The sequence below is a fragment of the Meles meles genome, chromosome 8, assembly GCF_922984935.1.
Source record: "Meles meles chromosome 8, mMelMel3.1 paternal haplotype, whole genome shotgun sequence".
NCBI classification, from domain to species: Eukaryota; Metazoa; Chordata; class Mammalia; order Carnivora; family Mustelidae; genus Meles; species Meles meles.
The window spans coordinates 103,300,892-103,319,355 of record NC_060073.1 but is presented as its reverse complement, the minus strand read 5'-3'; the positions used below and the strand labels follow the sequence as shown (position 1 = coordinate 103,319,355).

The following is an 18,464-nucleotide window of genomic DNA, read 5'->3' as shown; positions in this document are numbered from 1 at the left end:
AGCCCAGACCCAACTCTCACATAACTGCCCACTCATTGCTCTTCTGGTTGGCGTCAGTCAATCACAAGTAGAATCAGATGTTCTCTTGCCAACATGACTGATAGGTTTCCAGCGGAGCGATGTTTACGTCTTGATCCTTGTTTGTGTGATGTTCGATGTTTTATAACTTGAGTCTCCAGGAATTTTTCCCACGACCGTGCATCATTCCTTATCACCCCTAACCAAATATGGCAGCTTTAAATAGTGCTGTCATTTCCCTCAATTCACTCGTTGTGATATAATCAGGTATAGATTTCTGACATTGAGCATCAAATGGGGTTTCAGATTCAGAAACCAACAATGAAAGATTCCCCCCACCCCGGGTATCTCTCAATTGAGAGACACAGAGTGAAATCGTCATGAGTGACAGGGAGCTAAACTTCATGTCCATTTGCCCCAGTGTAGAGGGGGTGACTACCCCTGAGCTCCAGCCCATTGGCGATTTAGGCTCAGAGTTTCCAGACCACCCCATTTTGTGAAAGATGCCAGAAATCTGGGCTTTTACATGAGGCTTGTCAATTCATGATAGCCACAAATGTAGAATGGGTGAACACAGCAGGGGAAACAGACAGGTTGTATGACAGTTGTCTGTGGTAAGCCAGCGGTGTGGCCCCTTTGACCTATGGGGGGCTCTGATCAAGGCCAGAGAAGGGCGTGCACTTGCCCAAGACCCCAGAGGAGATCATGGAACTCCCTCCTGCTCATTGCATTTCACTGTCCTCCAGAAAATGTCTGGGGGCTTGGTGCCTAGGTTTCTGTTCCTGGCCCCATCCTTTGGCTCCCGTGACTCTGGCCAGGCACCCCCTGGACTGGGGACAGACCACGTCTCCCCACAGTGTGATGGTACCTAAGCCCTGAGCTTGGTGTCGGAAGATGAGCTCTTCCGATGACCAAATGATCAAAAGATGAGCATTTGAATCCCAGCTCTCCCACTCACTGACTATGCAACCTTGGACCCACGTCTCTTGACTGCCCTGGGCTTTCAGTTTCTTCACTAGTAACATGGAAATAATAGTCTGCCTCATGGTACCATTTTCGAGGTTAAGGCGAGAAATCTCACTGTGCGTCAGTTCACCCTCCAAACAAAAAACCAAGGTGCCTGTTCTGTTAGCATCCTTGTGAGAAAGACGTGAGTGTCAAGGAGGACTGCTGTCCTCCTCCAGCGACGCGGACACCAGCGGCTCTAAGCCCCTGCGCCCACCATGCCGTCCCCGGGGAGGGGGAAGGGGGGACACAGGGTGGTACATAGGGGTGCTAAGGGCCCTTCCCCTTGCCTAACACAAAGTCTCCCTCAACCTGGGAAGTGAAGTGGCCCCAGCTGTCCCTGTGTTTGGTCTGCTGGGATCAGGGCTGGCTAGGTGTTGGAGCAGCCCCTCTGCACCTTGGGCCCAGTGCCATTTAAGCCTGTCACCCAGAATCCAGGGGCAGGGCCATCTGGGGCCAGACCCACATCCCTACACCTACTCTGGCCTGCCCAGCCCTGGCCAGGGGCCATCCTGACCCACTGAGTACAGTGAATCTGGTTTTGTCTTTATTTCCAGGGACGCAAACCTGGCTATTTCTCCTTTCTGGACCCATTTTCTCCTGGCGTCTGGCTCTTCATGCTTCTAGCCTATCTGGCCGTCAGCTGCGTCCTCTTCCTAGTGGCTCGGTAAGCTCGTCGCCCCTTCCCTGTCCTCGCACTGCCACCTCGCGTCCACCTCTGAGAACTGCATGGGAGGGGTGGGGAGCTGGAGGGGCGGGTTCAGAAGACCTTAGGGCCACACTGGAGGGGTGGGAGGGGGACTGGGGACCTGACCTGCTCTGTGCCGTGCTGTCCACCTGGCACCACCCATCCCCCCACCTACTCACGGCTTCCCTACCATGCACGGTGCAAACAGGCCAGCTTGTCTGAATTTGCTTCTATACCCCTGTCCCTTCCCCATTCTGTTCCCCAGTCTCTAAGCCCCCTGTTTGTGTTTGGGTCTTGGGGGAGAGAGGACGGGAGGGGGGTGGCAGGAAGATCCCTCTGATTAAGCACTATGCCTTTGGCTGCCCTGGCATCAGGCCTTGCCAGTATCTGCCACAGAGTGAACTGAATGATGACCAGAGCTGGGGGACCGGAGGCCCCAGGGCATGGGCGACAGAGAATGTTTCCTCTGAAGAGGGCCTGGCCCTTCCCCAGCCCTGATCTGCCAGTGAAAATACAGCTGCCTTGTTGAATGGGAGCTGTGGAGGATGGTACAGGACAGGAGGGTGGGAGGGAAAAAGGCATTTGCAAGTAGGGTTGATTTGCAACAACGGGTCCAGATCAGGGGTTGGGGACAATGAGGCCCTCCCCTTCCCCTGCAAAGAGAAACTGTCCCTGGGCCTCCCGAAGAACATGAAGGCATCCCATGGCTGAGGCCTCCCATGAATGTGCACAGAGAGGGCGGTCGCTCTCCGAGGCTGCGCCACTAGATCAGCCTGGGCTTCGGGACAGCCGGCTTCCTGTCCAGAAGCAAAACAAGCCCAGGGCTCGGGGGACACCGGTTCAGAATCCGCACTCTCTGCTCAGCACTCAGCTCGCCATAGCGCAGGACCAGAAAGGGCTCTTACTTGGGAGCAGAGAACGACAGGATGAGCTTTCCAGAGAGCTGGTGTCTGTTGCAGCTGTCTCCCTAGCGGTCTCCTTTGCCTCGGGGCCACAGTGGCAGCACCCGACGGTTCCAGGGTATGTCCCACCTCTGCAGGCTGAGGCCTTTCCCAAGAGCATCTCTGTTCAACAGCTCAAGGAGAGCATGTGCTCTCTCTAGCTAGAACACAACCCCAGGGCAGCTCCCAGCCTGCCCAGGGAGCATTGTCTCACCGAGTCTGTGCCTCTTCCAGTGGAGATCGGAGCCAAGTTCAGGAAAGTCAGCCTGAGCCCAAGACATCCAGCCCCACAGAGGAAGGCCTTGCTCACAAGCTGGTAGTCTTCAAAGGCTGCTGTGTGTGTCTCTCAGGTGCCACCTGCCCCCCTCGGGCCTGGAGGCGTCGCCACTGTCAAGTATCTGTTGTCAGTGACAACGGGCGAGACATGCAGGAGGCTGGCGTGCCTCTTCCCCACTTCAGCACACTGTCTGCTGCTGCTTTTAGGAGGCTGTCTGCCTGAGCCCTCGTTCATGGCTCTGTAATTCACTCTTGCCCCCTTCGGTCGAGCCCCAGTGTGTAGCGAGCCACAGCTCTCGGGGGACCTCAAGGGCCCTGGAAATGGTCGGAGGGCTTGGTTCCTAGATATACAGACACAGAAACCTGCTTTATCCTGCCTGCTGCAGCCTGAAGCTTTTCACCCAGCCCCGGGGGCTTAAACTGCCCCCCTTCCCAACCCTGCACGCACACACACACACACACACACACACACACACACACACACACTCACACACACAGCACACACACGCATGCGCTATCCCAGGACCCAACATTAACAAAAGGACTAATGAAAAAAATACCATATATAAATATATATAAATATATATATGTGTATATATGTACATATATATATATATCTCCTACATGTATAATGCGTGAACCTGGGTTAATGCACCTACCTTAGGTACTGGTTTTTCAAACAGGGTTCCTTGGGGCATGAAGGCTCCTGGGAGGTGCCAGGGACTTCGGAGGGGTGGTGAAAGGCTCGGCAGCCAGAGCTCTGGGCCTCAACTCCTCTTCATCCAGACCAGTTACACTTTTATCTCTTGATCTGTTGTACTTCTGGGTGAGATTTTGGAGGGGAAAACCTATCTGGAAACCACTAATCTAAGGCAGCCGTTCCCAAGCAGGCTGATATCAGAGTCACAGAGGAGCTTTTAAAAATGTGAATTCCCAGGTCCGATCCTCTCAGCACTTCTAGGGCGGAGGCCAGGGAATCTATCTTTGAAGCCCAGTTCTAAGAGCCTGTGGGCTTGGAAACCACCAAGCACAAGCCAGCCCTACAGGCCATGGGGAGAAGGGGCACATCTCCGGACACGAGCCAGCGATGACACACCGGCATCGAATTCAGGAACAAGAGGGGCAGTGGCCATGTGGGCGAGCTGCGGCAGAACAACAGGCAGCCTAGGCCAGGGACGGGAAGGCTGGTGAGGAGACTGGCACCCAGTTCCACACCCTGCTCGGCACACCCCCATACACATCCCTGTCGGCAGCTGGGGGGGTTTGCGTGGGAGTGGATCGAGGAGGGAGAGCATGCGTCTGGGGGGCACAAAGAAAGGGCATCAGGGAGGGACAGCGGGAGGGAGAGGCAGGGGGCTTAGAGAAGCCTTTCCGGACCCTGTGTGCCCATCACACTCACCTGCGGAGCCTTAGAAATGCATGGAAGCAAATCACATCCTCTGCGAGTGGCATCTCATCATCGGCATTTCTGTGAAAGCTCCCGGGTGAGTCTGACGCAGAATCAGGGCCGAGACCCACAGCCCAGGGGACCATCTAGGCCAGGGTTTCTCAGCATGGACCCGGGGCATCACGGTGAGCCAAGAAGCTGCCGATTCTTAGTCGGCACCAGACTCCCTGAGTCTGAAGCTTCAGGCGCTGAGCCCAACACTCTGTGCTTGAACAAACCTTCTTGGTGATTCTGATGTAGGCGAACATTTGAGAACCACTGCTCTGGCTGAGGGTTTGAACACTGGCTCTGTGGGGTCCTCCGGTCCCTTTGTGACCACTTAAGGGGGCTGAGCGTGGCCCCCTTAACACAGCACCTCCCAGGCGTCCCCTCCTGCCCCCTGCCACTTGCAGCTTCTAGTCAAGGAGGCTGCACGTTCATCTGTTTTGCGTTTGGAGTTCCACATCACGACTTGTTTTGAAAAAATTTAAAAAAAATTTTTTTTTAAATTTTTTTTTTTTTAAGGATTATTTATTTATTTATTTGACAGACGGAGGTCATAAGTAGGCAGAGAGGCAGGCAAAGACAGAGAGAGAGGGAAGCAGGCTCCCTGCCAAGCAGAGAGCCCGATGCGGGGCTCGATCTCTGAGATCCTGACCTGAGCGGAAGGCAGAGGCTTTAACCCACTGAGCCACCCAGGCGCCCCCCCCAAAAAAAATTTTAATTGAAGAAAAGCGGTACAAACACTGCCAATGTAGTCCAAGCCCCTTGGTTTTGGTTGGGAGGATCCTGGTCCAGCAAAGGGAAGTGGCTTAGCCGAAGCCACAGGCCTGGGACTGAGTACAGAGGTGAGGCCAGAAGGGAGAGCAGCCCCCCCCACCACCACTGCTCTTCCCAGTACTGTTCTTTACGCCCACCCTCCCTGGCACTGGTCTGTGTTCCTTTTCTCCCACAGGTTGACCCCCTATGAGTGGTACAGCCCCCACCCGTGTGCCCAGGGCCGGTGCAACCTCCTGGTGAACCAGTACTCCCTCGGCAACAGCCTCTGGTTTCCCGTTGGGGGCTTCATGCAGCAGGGCTCCACCATCGCCCCTCGAGCCTTATCCACCCGCTGCGTCAGTGGCGTCTGGTAAGATCCGGGGCAGAGGAGGGGCCAGGCCCAGTGGGGTAGGGGACCCCCGGGGGTCCTCGGGTGAGCCCTGCTCTGGCTACAGGTAGGCAGGAAGTTCACAGAGAACTCTGCCTTCCAAAACAGCCTAGCAGGAACCTGGGCTGCATTCCACCAGCTCCAGAAGGCTTGGGAGCACTGGCTTAAGAGCACTGGCTTGGGCACACTTTGTACCATCTTTTCCTGTTTCCCTTTCCCTCTGCCTCGGAGGTCTGGAGACAGAGGGCAGGGAGCCAGGGCAGGAAAGGGGATGCAGAAAACAGCCTTGTAGGCACACAGCAAAGGGATTATAAATTCCTGACCTGAAAATGACCTGAGATTGAGTGGCTGGGCCTGCCAAGGCATATGCAGATTTATGCAAATCGGAGTGTGCAGCGGGAAATGCCTGCTGGAAGAATGGAAACCCGGCTGTCACATCTGGCCCCCTCTGCCAGCTTTCTCCACCTTCGTCCCTCTGGGCCTGGCGCTGGGACCTTGCCGGACCTGCCCACTCCGCAGGTGTGGGCCGAGGCAAACTCTTAGTGGCTCAGAGTTGGACAGGATCTCGGGAGCCGTCCCCACGGGCAGGCAGCCAGCCTGGCCTGCAGCTCCCTTCTCCTTCTGGCTCACCCGGGGCAAAGAGAATATGGTTGAACGATTCGGTGTGTGGGAAAACAATCTGAAAACTTGAAAGTGCTACATAAATATGTGAACTAATCATTGCTGTTAGACCGTTATGGGGAGAAATGAAACTCACACACACATATATGTGTTGTATGTACACAACAGACAAGAGGCCAGCTCACAGAATCCCAGTTCCCCAGCCTTGCTCAAAACCCCACTGTTGCCTTTGGCTCTCATAGCCTAAAGGACTTACAGCCTCGGTTCTCTCCCCTCCTTCTCAGCCTGTGTAGCCAAAGGAGAAGGGAAAAGTGGTGTTTCCACCTTGGGCACCAGTGTCTGGACGGTTACTGGAGGGACACTGGACTGGGATTGATGGGGAGGCAAAAACACAGCTGGGACAGTGACCCCCACTCAGCTGGGGGTTTTGTTTTCACTGATAAATGATAAATACAGTAGGATTTAAGACATCTGGGCGATTACCAGGTAATGCCCAGAAACCACCATGTAGATCAAAGGAAAGAACTGGGTTTTAATGTTCCCCGGGAAAAGGGACGTCTTGGGAGGGAAAAATCACAGAGTTCCGGCAAAATCCTGGAAATCTGGCAGAAGCCGTACAGACAAGAAGTCGGCCGCAGACTCTGATCTCTTTCTACTCGGGGCTGTTCCTTCCAGAGAATGCTTTCCTGTGTGCTGCTCTGAGGGCCCCATCGCTGGCTGCATCCACCTGTCAGCTCCCCAAGACCCAGGCATTCCCTCCTCTAGAGAATGTCTGCCTGTGCGCCTGGGAGGGCCACTCGTCCCAAAGGCTGGCCCTGGCCCGCTGGCTCAGCAGTACTTTAAATAGCTGTCGGGGGCTGGGGGGGCTCCCTTGTGTCTGGGTGGGGGGCTTGACTTGTTAGGGAGATCCCCTGCCCCTCGGAGCTCTCAGTTATCAAATCAAGGCCTCTGTTTGGTCAGCTCCCTGAAGGAGTGGGAGAGCTGGAGAGAGGGCCATCGCGGCCTGCCTTAGATCTCCACCCCGAGCAAGGGTCGGAGAATGCCACATTGCTAACAAGAATGTCAACTTGACAACTGTTAACGCCCCTTTCACACGGGAGCAGGGCTCCACTGACCCCTCTGGAGAGAGCGTGTGAGAGAGCATGTGATTCGCTTTCTCAGCAGAGATGATAGGCTTGCCCCAAGCTGCTTGGCTCTCTGACCCATTCCTTTGTGACCAGCGGTATAAAGGTCCCCGCAGCCACCCAGGGTGGGAGAGAGGCCAGAGTGTAGCCAGAGGGCTGAGGGAACCTCCCCAGCCAACTCTGAGGTCAAGTCCACACCCGGGGCTCATGAACTCACAGTGCTACCCCAGGTAGCTAAGCCCCTTCAGAATTCTGGCCTCCATGTGGGGATGGCTCACCCCACCTCCCTGGCCTCCACTGGGGGACAGTCACAAGAAAGAACTTGCAGCAGAGTGTGAGAACAGAAGTAGGAGCAGGCAAAGCAGGTCTTAAGGACGGAAGGACACCTGGCCCTACTTACAGGTCACACATAGGGAAGGTGGCCAGATGCTTTTCTTCCCATATTCAGCGGGAAGGTCTGTCTCTACATTTCTCTCTATCTCCCATTCCTCTGGTCCTTTACAGAGGGTTAGTCACCAGCGACATCATATCCCATTTGATCTCACAATTCTCCGAAGACAGGCAGAACAGGCATTACTATCCCCGAGCAGACGAACTCGGAGGAGGTATGTGGCTTTCCCCCCAAGGTCTCACAGGCAGAGTGGAACAAGGCCAGAACTGAAACCAGGTCACCTCCCCAGTGGCCTGGCATATGGAGGCACTCATTGAGTTGGTAGATGACCCTGTCACTTCCCACCTGGGAGGCAGCCTACAGGAGTCCTTGGACACAGTGGTAAAGGAGACAATGGGACTTCCCGCTCTGAAAAATCCCCTGGAATCTGTCGGCCTCTGGCTCCTGTGGCAAATGCTATGCTTTAGTCGACAGTGTCTTCATAATGAGGAAAGCCTCATTAATTCAGACTCCGCGGATTCAGAACCTGTGATTATCCAACCTCAATTATGCCTGGATATGTCTTTGAACCCCTATAAACAAATGCATTGGGATGCAGAGCCACACTGCTGACCAGATGGTAGAAGGCTTATTTAACCTACTTAAAGTGAACAAACTAGTTGTAATGGCTTTAAGCATGTACACTGCTTGAGTTGCAAAATTATTCTCATTTTAAATGAGTTCATTTTACCCAATAAAATACCCCTCTATTTTGAAATAGTTTGCCCATTGCAAGAGGAGTTTCTTTTTTTCTTTTTTCTTTTTTTAGATTTTATCTATTTATTTGAGGGAGTGAGAACAGGAGAGACAGAGAGAGAGAGCGAGAGAGAGCGCATGCGCAGGAGGCCGGGGGAGGGGCAGAGGGATAAGCAGACCCCCCTGCTGAGCAGGAAGCCCACCTGATCCCAGGACCCGGAGATCATGACCTGAGTCAAAGGCAGAAGCTTAACTGACTGAGGCACCCAGGCACCCGCAAGAGTAGCTTCTAATTCTAACTTCTCAGCAGTTCAAAGGTACTTATCACCAGTTAATCTTTAAGAGTTTCTTGTTGGTAGAACTCATTTTAAAATGTGGATTTAGGGGCGCCTGGGTGGCTCAGTTGTTAAACGTCTGCCTGCGGCACAGGTCACAATCCCAGGGTCCTGGGATCAAGTCCCGAGTCCAGCTCCTCGCTGGACTGCTTCTCCCTCTCCCACTCCCCCTGCTTGTTGTGTTCCCTCTCTTGCTGTGTCTCTATCTGTCAAACACATAAATAAGATCTTTAAAAATAAAATAAAATATGAATTTATCCATGTGTTACTTGGCAAGTTCCTTTGCTTCTCTAAGCCTCCGTTTCCTCATCAGCAAAATCAGGGTAAGACTTCCCTCCCTTAGTTGTAGGGAGTACATGAGATGATGTGTGTGGCCCACGGCAGGCGCTCAGCCCGTGTTGATGTACATCTGATTGTAGACTGCCTCATGAGAAGACAGGGGCAGCCACCCAGCCCTGGCTCTAAACAGAGCCCCCAGAACTGGCACCCTCCGCTCATTCACTAGCTCATTTCTCATGGTCTCTGAGATGGTCTCATATGCATGGACATACCTCTTTTGAATAGCAACCCAATAATCACCTCCTTTAAGAAATGAAAAGAAAAAATTAATGGTCTTCTTTCAAGAAAGGCTCACAAACTCTGTTCATTTCTGTTGACATCATATGCCCTGCCTCCTTTTTCTTCTCCCATGGAGCTGGGAGCTCCTTCTGAAGAGGGACTCCTGGTCTCTCCTGTGTCGCTGGAGGACTGGGGGGTGGGGACTAAGACTCCTGGGGGTTTCCGGGCAAGGATGATTTCCTGGTCTTTTCTCACATAGGTGGGCATTCACGCTGATCATCATCTCATCCTACACGGCCAACCTAGCGGCCTTCCTGACCGTGCAGCGCATGGATGTGCCCATTGAGTCAGTGGATGACCTGGCTGACCAGACTGCCATTGAGTATGGCACAATTCACGGAGGCTCCAGCATGACCTTCTTCCAAGTAAACCCATTGGGTGGCTCACCAACATGGGGAACTGGGCAGAATAGAGTTGAGACATTTGTCCTCTAAAGATAACAACATCAATCTTCATCCCATTATCTCTTTCGAACATCTAGTTTGGAGGTTCACTTGGGGCTCATCTATGTCCTGCTCTACAAAGTGCCCTTGGAGTTAATAGGTGTCCAACCAACTGACTACCCAAGACATCCATTTCACATGAAACAAGTCCAAGGCCTTGGACTTCAGTTTTCTGTTTTCCATACAAGCCTCAGTGCCTGTTGGCACCACAACCACTGAAGGCATCATGCAAACACAGGTGTGGATAGAAACACACACCCGGCTAAATTCTCTCAGTCTTCTTATTTGTAAAAATAGAGGCCAGCGTTTGATCTGGGATTGATTCGTTGGTTTAGGGTCAACAGAAAGTGGCTGGCACTCCTCCTTCAGACAGTGTTTCTTAGAAGTCCCAATGACCCTGAGTTCACTGCCTCCTACCTGAAGGACAGCGAAGGACACAACCAGAATTTCCATTCTTCATTCGGTCCAAACACGCAGGTTGGCAACAAAAGTCTTCTCTAGGGTAGATGGGGCAAAACTGATTATCAAACCACTAGACAGAGTTTACAGTGTCTTAGGACCCTGTTCTTTTCTTGCCTTTCTGTGAAAGGTATCAAAGGCACAGCCCCCTCTCCTGCCATGATAGAGTGGTCATTGAGAGATGGAAGGGAAAATGTTATATGGACTATAATGAGGGGATTGAGTAAGAAAAGGGCCAGGATTTTAAGGTCCACCTTGATTACTTCCCTTTTAAAACCAACATTTCCTTTCTCTTGTTCTAATCTTGCTTCCTTGTGGTCTTTTCCCAGAATTCCCGCTATCAGACCTACCAACGCATGTGGAATTACATGTATTCTAAGCAGCCAAGTGTGTTTGTGAAGAGCACTGAGGAGGGAATCGCCAGGGTGTTGAATTCCAACTACGCCTTCCTTCTGGAATCCACCATGAATGAGTACTACCGGCAGCGAAACTGCAACCTCACTCAGATTGGGGGCCTGCTGGACACCAAGGGCTATGGGATTGGCATGCCAGTCGGTATGCAGGAGAGGAACAGCCTCTTTGGGTAGCTCCATCCAGGCAGGGTCAGAGTAGCTAGGACTACTGAACGCAGCACTGAATTCGACAACCCTGTTCTAGAACCAGTTAACAGTGACTTTAGGTGGGCATTCTTCAGGTTAAAAAAAAGCAAAAAAAACACAAAAAACAAAAAACAAGCAAACCCACATACTTCCATCAGAGTTCTCAGTCTTTAATTATGGCAGGTCAAATTGATTAGTTATTAATTGATTAATTACTCAAGGACATGTTGATGCCCTTGGTGGATTCTTCACGGCTTTTGTTTTCCCCTCTTCTGCTTCCTGCCCTTTGGCTCTTGCTCTGTTGATGGACCTCTAGCAGTGGGAAGGGGAAAGTAGAGATGGTCAAACTTAATTAATTTTGCTATTAGTGTCCCCGGGGAAAGGCTTATTACAAAAGGAGACGGACATGATGAGGTGAGGTGGTTTTCAGATCATCTGTGGAACCCATCTACTCCCAATCAGCTTAGGTCATTGAGAATGAACAGGAGAACTCAGTATTCAGTTGACTGTGGCCTTCCAGGCTGTTATAGGATGGTAGGGATGTTTGACTTCCAGAAAGGTCTCCCAGCTATGCTTTCTAAAGGATATTCATGCTTTGGGCCTTCTCCTGCTGAGAGTGCCTCCATCAGAAGTTGAGGGGAATCACTTTGAACTGCTCTTTAGATTGGAGAGGGAATCTGAAAGTGTTCCCCTGGTGCTTGGAGCATGTGTCCTTCCCTCACCCATCATGAAGAACCACACTGTTTGGCACTGTCCTTGCCCAACACTGTTCTTCTACAAGGCTATCCTGTACAAGGCAGCAGGGGGAGAGGCAGCAACTGAGGCCATCAGACCATGTGGGGAAAGCGATCTATAGCATGTAACATCTTTGCTACCATCTACCACACTCCTTCTCTTGATCATTACCTAACTTAGAATTCTGTTGGATTCACTATTCCATGGAGTGTGAAAAGCGTGGGTTTGGGGACAGGCAGACCTGGGAATGCTCCTGGTTCCGGGCTGTGGGACCTCAGATCATTTAAGCTCTCTGAGTCTCAGTTACCCCCATCTGTAAAATTAGGTTTCCAAGGCCTACCTTATAGGGTAATTGAGGGGTAAACCCAATAATCAGATCAGGTACCTTAAACCACAGCATCTCCCACTTATGCTGTTTGGGGGGAACATGAGTGCCCTCCCATTTTTTCCCCAATCCCCTGTGTTATTTGGTAAAAGCAGATGACTTCTTAAAGATGGATGGGAAACCAAGCCAATGAGCATAGGCAAGGATACAGTTCATTCTTGAGCTCAATGAATTCTGACACTAGCTCTTCTGTAAACCAGAGGCCTCACTCCGGGCACTGGGAAGCCCACATATGCCCTTCTTACCATCATATTTCATTGATATTTATTAATATGCAGATTACGGCCCTCTTTGAGAGATTTATTGGCTTCCATTTTGTTTCAAGATGGTGCCGTGAACCACAAAACAAACTTTAACGTGCACCTTGATCAGGATCCAGCTGTTTAAGATAAATTTCTTTAAATTTCAGTTAAATTACTGAAATCTCAAATGTTTTAAAAGTGTTCATGGAACAAACCTGTTGAGGGATGACACAAAGCAGGCCGACTTTAGAAATTGTTATCAATAATGAAGGAAAAAGAGAAGGAAATACACTTCTTCTTCTGTATCTGGCATGATGCTATTTTCACACGTCAGCCTACCTGCGAGGTAGATGTGGTCCTTCTCACCCTAGAGGAGAGGACTGAGATTCAGGACGACAACGTACTTGTCCAAGGTCACAAAGCAGGTAGAGGAGCTGGATTTTGAGCCTAGACTGCCTATCTCCAGATTCAGTGCTTTGCTTTCCAGACCATGTTGCCAGAGGGTCCCACCGGCTCAACAAGACAGGATAGGTGAGCTGTGGGCTTGTCCAGGTTCTCAGATCAGGTTGGGAAGAGCATCCTACAATCCACTGATGAGACAATTTACATCCCGCTGAGGTTACGTCCAGGAAAGGCAGCATGTGTGTCGTTTTTAAGTGGGCAGAGAGAGTGGGGTAAGGACATAACCAGAGAATAAGCAATGTGCTCGGACCCCAAAAAATTAAGAAAAACGGCACACGGAATGAGAGGGAAAATTAGTAAACTGGTTTAGGAGCAACGCAGGGAAATGTGGAATAAACAGAATAATCCTTCCATGGAGCCCCTGGGGTGCTGTTGAGGTTGGGTTGAAAATGCCTTGAAAACTGGTTGAAATGGCCGGACAGTTGTCTGTAAACCTGGAATGTTCATCAGTCTCACCACCCAGCCCCATCTGGCAGTTCAAGTAGCCATCCGCTGCAGGTGTGTAGTAAGTACCTATGGCACACGAGGCCTTCTTGCTGTTGGCCCACATCGCTTGCATAGACACGTTCTGTGCCGCAAGCTTGGGGAGTTGCATGCCCAGGCATAGTTGTATTTCCAGGAGGGAAGCTTCCCTCTGTGGGTCGGGGCTGTCAGAGTCCCGAGATCTGGCAGCTGATCTAGGCCCTGGTCTGTCAAAGTGCAGTCTGTGGCCGAGCAGCAGGGCATCCCCTTTGGAGCTTGTTAGAAACGCACAACCTGAGGGCACCTGGGTGGCTCAGTCGGTGAAGCATCTGCCTTCAGCTCAGGTCATGATCCCAGAGTCCAGGGATTGAGTCCTGCAGTGGGCTCCCTGATCAGCAGGAAGCCTCCTTCTCCCTCTGCCCCTCACCCCACTTGTGCTCTCTCTCTCTCTCTCTCGCTCTTTCTTTCAAATAAATAAAATCTTAAGGAAAATAAAAGGCCCATGGAAACATGGATTCAGAGTCTGCAGGTCAACCAGATCTCCAGGTCATGCGTATTAAAGTTTGAGAGCACAAATCTATTTGTTCCAAGCTTCGGCCTGAATCCTTAGCCGTAGCCTTTTCCCCTGAGGCATCTGTCCACATCAGGCCTTCACAGAGCTTGAGCAAGAAAACTGAGCAGTTTAGCTGGTCTCCAGCCTCTTGGCAGCTTTTCCTTTAAGATCTCCGGCCTCAGCCCGTACTGAGGCATTGAGCTTCCCATGGTTTCATTTAAGCCTGTTTTTGTGATTAAACCTAAATTCCAGAACCAAAGCTCCTTGACCATATTCCATTAGAAAAATTAAAAAAGAATTGCAGCGAACAGAAGCATTCTGTCTGAGGAGGGAAGGAGGAGCTGTATACACGGGGTGATGGACGGGGACGGGGGCTTGTCGGACACTCAGCAGGCAGGGGGGAAGGTTGGGCTGCCCGAGACTGGCTTCTGCGTACAGATGGGGGAGAGCTGGCTTCTGTCACTCTCTCGGGTGGCTCTTCTCCCCCTAGGGGCTGCCCTGGGTAAACAGGTGTCAGGTGTGATGTAGCAAGAGTTACAGGTGCCTGGGAAATTCATTTAGATCAAGCAAAGACAGACAGCTGACTGAGGGAGAGGTCTGTGTCATGCAAGTTTTCCCACCCTGACCTCTTGGAGGCAGATGGGAAGCCTCGTGACCAGCTTCCCGAGTGTCCCTAGGCAGGTCGTTTAACCTGAGTAGAAAGTGGTGGGGAATCAGGGCTCCACGGGAACCCGAGAAGCCGTTGCTTGACCCTCACTGGGCTCTCGGCCGTGGGCTGAACGTGGCATCAGTGTAGAGAGAAGGAAAGTAGAAAGGCCCAGAACCCCCTCCTCTTCATGGAGGGTCCTCAGAACTAGTCAGGGGGAGAGGCGTGCCCCTGCGGGGACCCTTGCCACGTCTGTCTCTCTCCTCCTGGGGTTAAGTGACCAGAGTGCCCAGGAAGTGTACTGGGGAAAGGAGCAGAGTGACGCCTAACAGCGCACTCACACCCCATGTTCTGAGCTCTCCCGTGACCCCACAGGTTCGGTTTTCCGGGATGAGTTTGACCTGGCCATTCTCCAGCTGCAGGAGAACAACCGCCTAGAAATTCTGAAGCGCAAATGGTGGGAAGGCGGCAAGTGCCCCAAGGAGGAAGATCACAGAGCCAAAGGTAAGCGGGTTCAGGAGCGCCCCCTCCTGCTCTGGGGTACAACAGCTTGTTCTGGTGTCAAGAGTCCAGGCGATGGTGGCTGGAACACACCAAGAGCAAGCCGTGGAAGGAAGTTAGGGCTGGGTGGGGCTGAGGGCTGGAGCCTCTGGAGGAGGCTCCCCAGAGAGGACATCCCTCCCCTCACCCGTCTCCCCCATCCCCTGAGCTCTGCTTTGGTTTTCTTGTCAGGCCTCATCACTCCCTGATACTATATGTTCTATTCATTCATTTGTCTACTTTCCATTTCTTCTACCGGAATATATGTCATGAGGACAGGACTTGTCTTCCTCACAGGGCTGTCCACAGGGCCTGGCACATGGATGTTTTATTGAATGAATGAGTGAGTGAGTGAATGAATGAAGTCTAGATCACACTGGATAGAAAGCAGTCACTGGCTGATATGTGTGTTGGGGGAGTGTTCAGGGTCCCTGAGCACCCGGGGTTTTTTGTAGGGGGTTCACCCAGGATAGTCCCGGGCTGCATCTGTTGTTGATCGTTTAATGCCTCTTAGTTATTTTTAGAACCTCCTTTACTTCTCGTAATGTCCTGGTTTGGACATAAATCATATGATCACCCTAGTCATCTAAGGCAGCCTTGCTAAAATATGTAACAAATTTACTTATACACGCTATTCCCTAGGAAGGCAGCTGAGGAGGGAAATGAGTAATATTGTATGCTTCCCTCTCTGCCCAGCGTGAATGATTATCCGTGATGACACAGTGAACGAGTGACTTCGTGTTTCCAAGTGTCTCTGCATGGGAATCCGTCCTGCAAGGCAAAGTCTCAGGAATATGGCCTTCTGGGTAGTGGCCTTTTCTAAGTTAGAGGAAATGCTGCCCCTTCCCTCATAGGAAGCCACAGAGGCCACACAAACCTTGGCTTTCCAGTCCCCAAAGATCAAGTGTGGAGGAGACTAACTCTATTCCGAAAAGGAAGGAAGGAAGGAAGGAAGGAAAGGAAAGAAAGAAAGGAAATGAATGAATGAGGATATCAGGAAACTTCTGCGGATTTGATAGAATGAAGTAGATGTTGAAGCTGTTCAGGAGCTGAGTGGTAGGGAGGGCTGGAGGGGGCGGTTGCAGGCAATGGGCCCCTTGAGGAAGATGCAGCAGGAATCTGTGATGTGAGCAGGGGCTCCGTGGACGCAGCCGGAGCTGAGCAAGGTTCCCGTGGGGAGAGTGGAGCTGTACGGAGGGTTTGTCCTGGGAAGGTGTTGGTAGCGAAATGCTCCTGCACCACCCCCTCCCCACAGAAAGACACATGGATTGAAAACAGTCTAAATCTGACTAGGCTGGAACAGTCAAAATAAAATGAGCTTATTGATAAGATAATGTAGGTCAATGTTGTTCTGTGATAACAGTGGCCTTCAGAGTGGTGGGAAAGAGCAACCGTCTTGCCAAGTGGGGGTGGGAACCGGTGGTGGCTTTTGATCTGGAATAATCTAAAGTAGGAACAGGGAGGTGAATCTGGGCCCCAGAGCAGAGGGACCTTGGGTCCATCCCCTGACCAATGACTGAAATAGGAGAGATGTCCATGTAGCTCTCTTCCTAGAAGCCCCTGGTCTCCCTCTACCTCCACTCCCCCAGTGGGCTGGGTGCCTTCTGTGACTTGGACAGAGAACTCAACATTCTGCATTGCAGCTCCTGGGCTCTGCTTGGCAGATGGCATGTTAGCCGTGGACCCAGTCTCGTTTGTTTCTATGTTCCTAGCCTCCCCGACAGAGCCTGACATGTACTAGGGACCCAGTAAATATGTGTGGGATCTGTGACTAAAGCTACTGGCTGGTAGTTGTCAAAAGCTACCCAGGACAGTGTCCTCCTGGGTCAAATTAGCAAAGTGACCAATGAAACTGATTCAGTGACCTTCCTGCACAACCTTCACCCCAGAGCTGTCCACTCGGGCAAGTCGCTCCTGCCTCTGAGCAGCTGACCCAGCAGATGTGACACAGAGACACTGTGGATGAGGGAGGCTGGAACACCATGGGAGGGGGCCAGGAGTCAGGGCTCAGAGCAGTGTAGGGACCCCGACAAACTCCTGCATTGTTGTCCTCCCCCACCCCAGCTGGCAGCTAGCCCTGCTGGCTCCAGATCTCCCGCCCCTCCTGCTTCCCACTGTCTGTGGGCTTCCCCAGCGTTCCCTGCCTTTGTCAACCCGATCCCCCATTTGATCTCTTGGAGCACATTTCCCCTCGAGGCTCACTGCTGAATTGCTCCCATGTCTCCAATTTCCCCCTTTCATCTCTGACCCCGAAACCTGGCCACAGGTCCTTCCCTTTTGTGCCCATATGTCTTTGCCGGTGTTTATTTATGCATCCCGCTGATCCCAGAGAGAAACAGTTAGATGGGCAACAAAATTGGCAAATACGATGATTTGGGTGCTTTATCGTGGTCACTCACGGACCCCCCGTCTGGATCATCTCTCTCCCACTTAAGGTGTCACTGAAATCCAATGGACTTCCCCCAACCCTCCTCCCAACCTCCAAGAAGGGAGCTCGTTAGACTTTTACTGTCCTGCCTACCTGTTTGTTCTACCAACAGCCACGAGGATAGCTCTCTTCCCTCGGGCAGTTTCTATGGGGTTCAGGATCATGGGCCTTGGTTCAGACGGATCCCACTCCATAAACGGCCTTGTTACAGACACTAAAAAAAATCTTTGAGCCTCAGTTTCCTTCTCTAGGAAATAGAGATGATGATTAATAATCATGTCACCTCCCAGGGCTATTGTGAAGATCGGATGACATAAATCATGTTGAATAAACCCTCTGCAAAAGTGACTGGCACAAAGGAAGTGAGAACTAATTTTATTCCCAAATCTAGGCCTTGAGGAGCAATTAAGGCACCGTGAGAGTTCTGAACAGTGTCCACGGCCACAAGCGTGCCCACTCATTATGTGCTCCTTAAGGCTAGATAGCTCTTCTAAAACCCACACTTACGACATCTCTTTTGCATCTGTTGACATTTGTCCCCCATAGACTATAAAAAACTCAAATGCAGGGGCTGTGTCTTATTTATTTTTGTATCTTGGTGACCAGCATTATCACATGACATCCATGTTTGATGAAAGGATGAACAGTGAATGAATGAATGAATGAATGAGTAAAGTGGGCAGTCATCTCAAGGACCTCCAGACTGGTACCACTTCCTATCCCTGTTGCCTCCCAAACAGGAACCCTGACTCCCCGCCCCCCTCCCACCGCTGGTGGCATAGAAATATTCGCATACCCCCATTGCATCCAATGTACTTTGTCAATCAGTGCGTATCAGACGCTGTGCTAGGCTCTGAGATTATGGAAAGGACTAAGACATGGCGCCGTCCTCAAGAGGTTTAGAGCCTAGAGAGGCACAAATCATCACTATAACGCTTGTGCTGTAGGAATGCTTTACAAGACCCATAAAGAAAGTGTTTATGAAGCCCAGGGGAGGAAGTGATTAATTCTGAGCGGTGGTCAGGGAAGACTTTAGGGACATTTGGCCTGAACCTTGAAGCATGTATCAGGAGTCACTGCTTTAGGAATGTTGTAGCGCATAGCTATTGCGTTTAGAAACTGGTTTGAATAAGTAGGACAGGGTTGCAGTTCAGAAGGCGTTGAAAACTTGTAGGAAGCATTTGG

At 51.5% G+C, this 18,464-nt stretch overlaps 1 protein-coding gene across 1 annotated transcript in view; it reads left to right on the top strand.

Moving 5' to 3' along the window:
- GRIK4 (glutamate ionotropic receptor kainate type subunit 4) overlaps window positions 1–18,464 on the top strand; it is a 417,952-nt gene that overhangs the window by 382,088 nt on the left and 17,400 nt on the right. Inside the window, exons 15-19 of the mRNA XM_046017419.1 lie at window positions 1,581–1,690; window positions 5,310–5,483; window positions 9,525–9,690; window positions 10,557–10,782; window positions 14,687–14,815. Coding sequence (XP_045873375.1) covers window positions 1,581–1,690; window positions 5,310–5,483; window positions 9,525–9,690; window positions 10,557–10,782; window positions 14,687–14,815 — 805 coding nt within the window. The remainder of the gene's footprint in view (window positions 1–1,580; window positions 1,691–5,309; window positions 5,484–9,524; window positions 9,691–10,556; window positions 10,783–14,686; window positions 14,816–18,464) is intronic.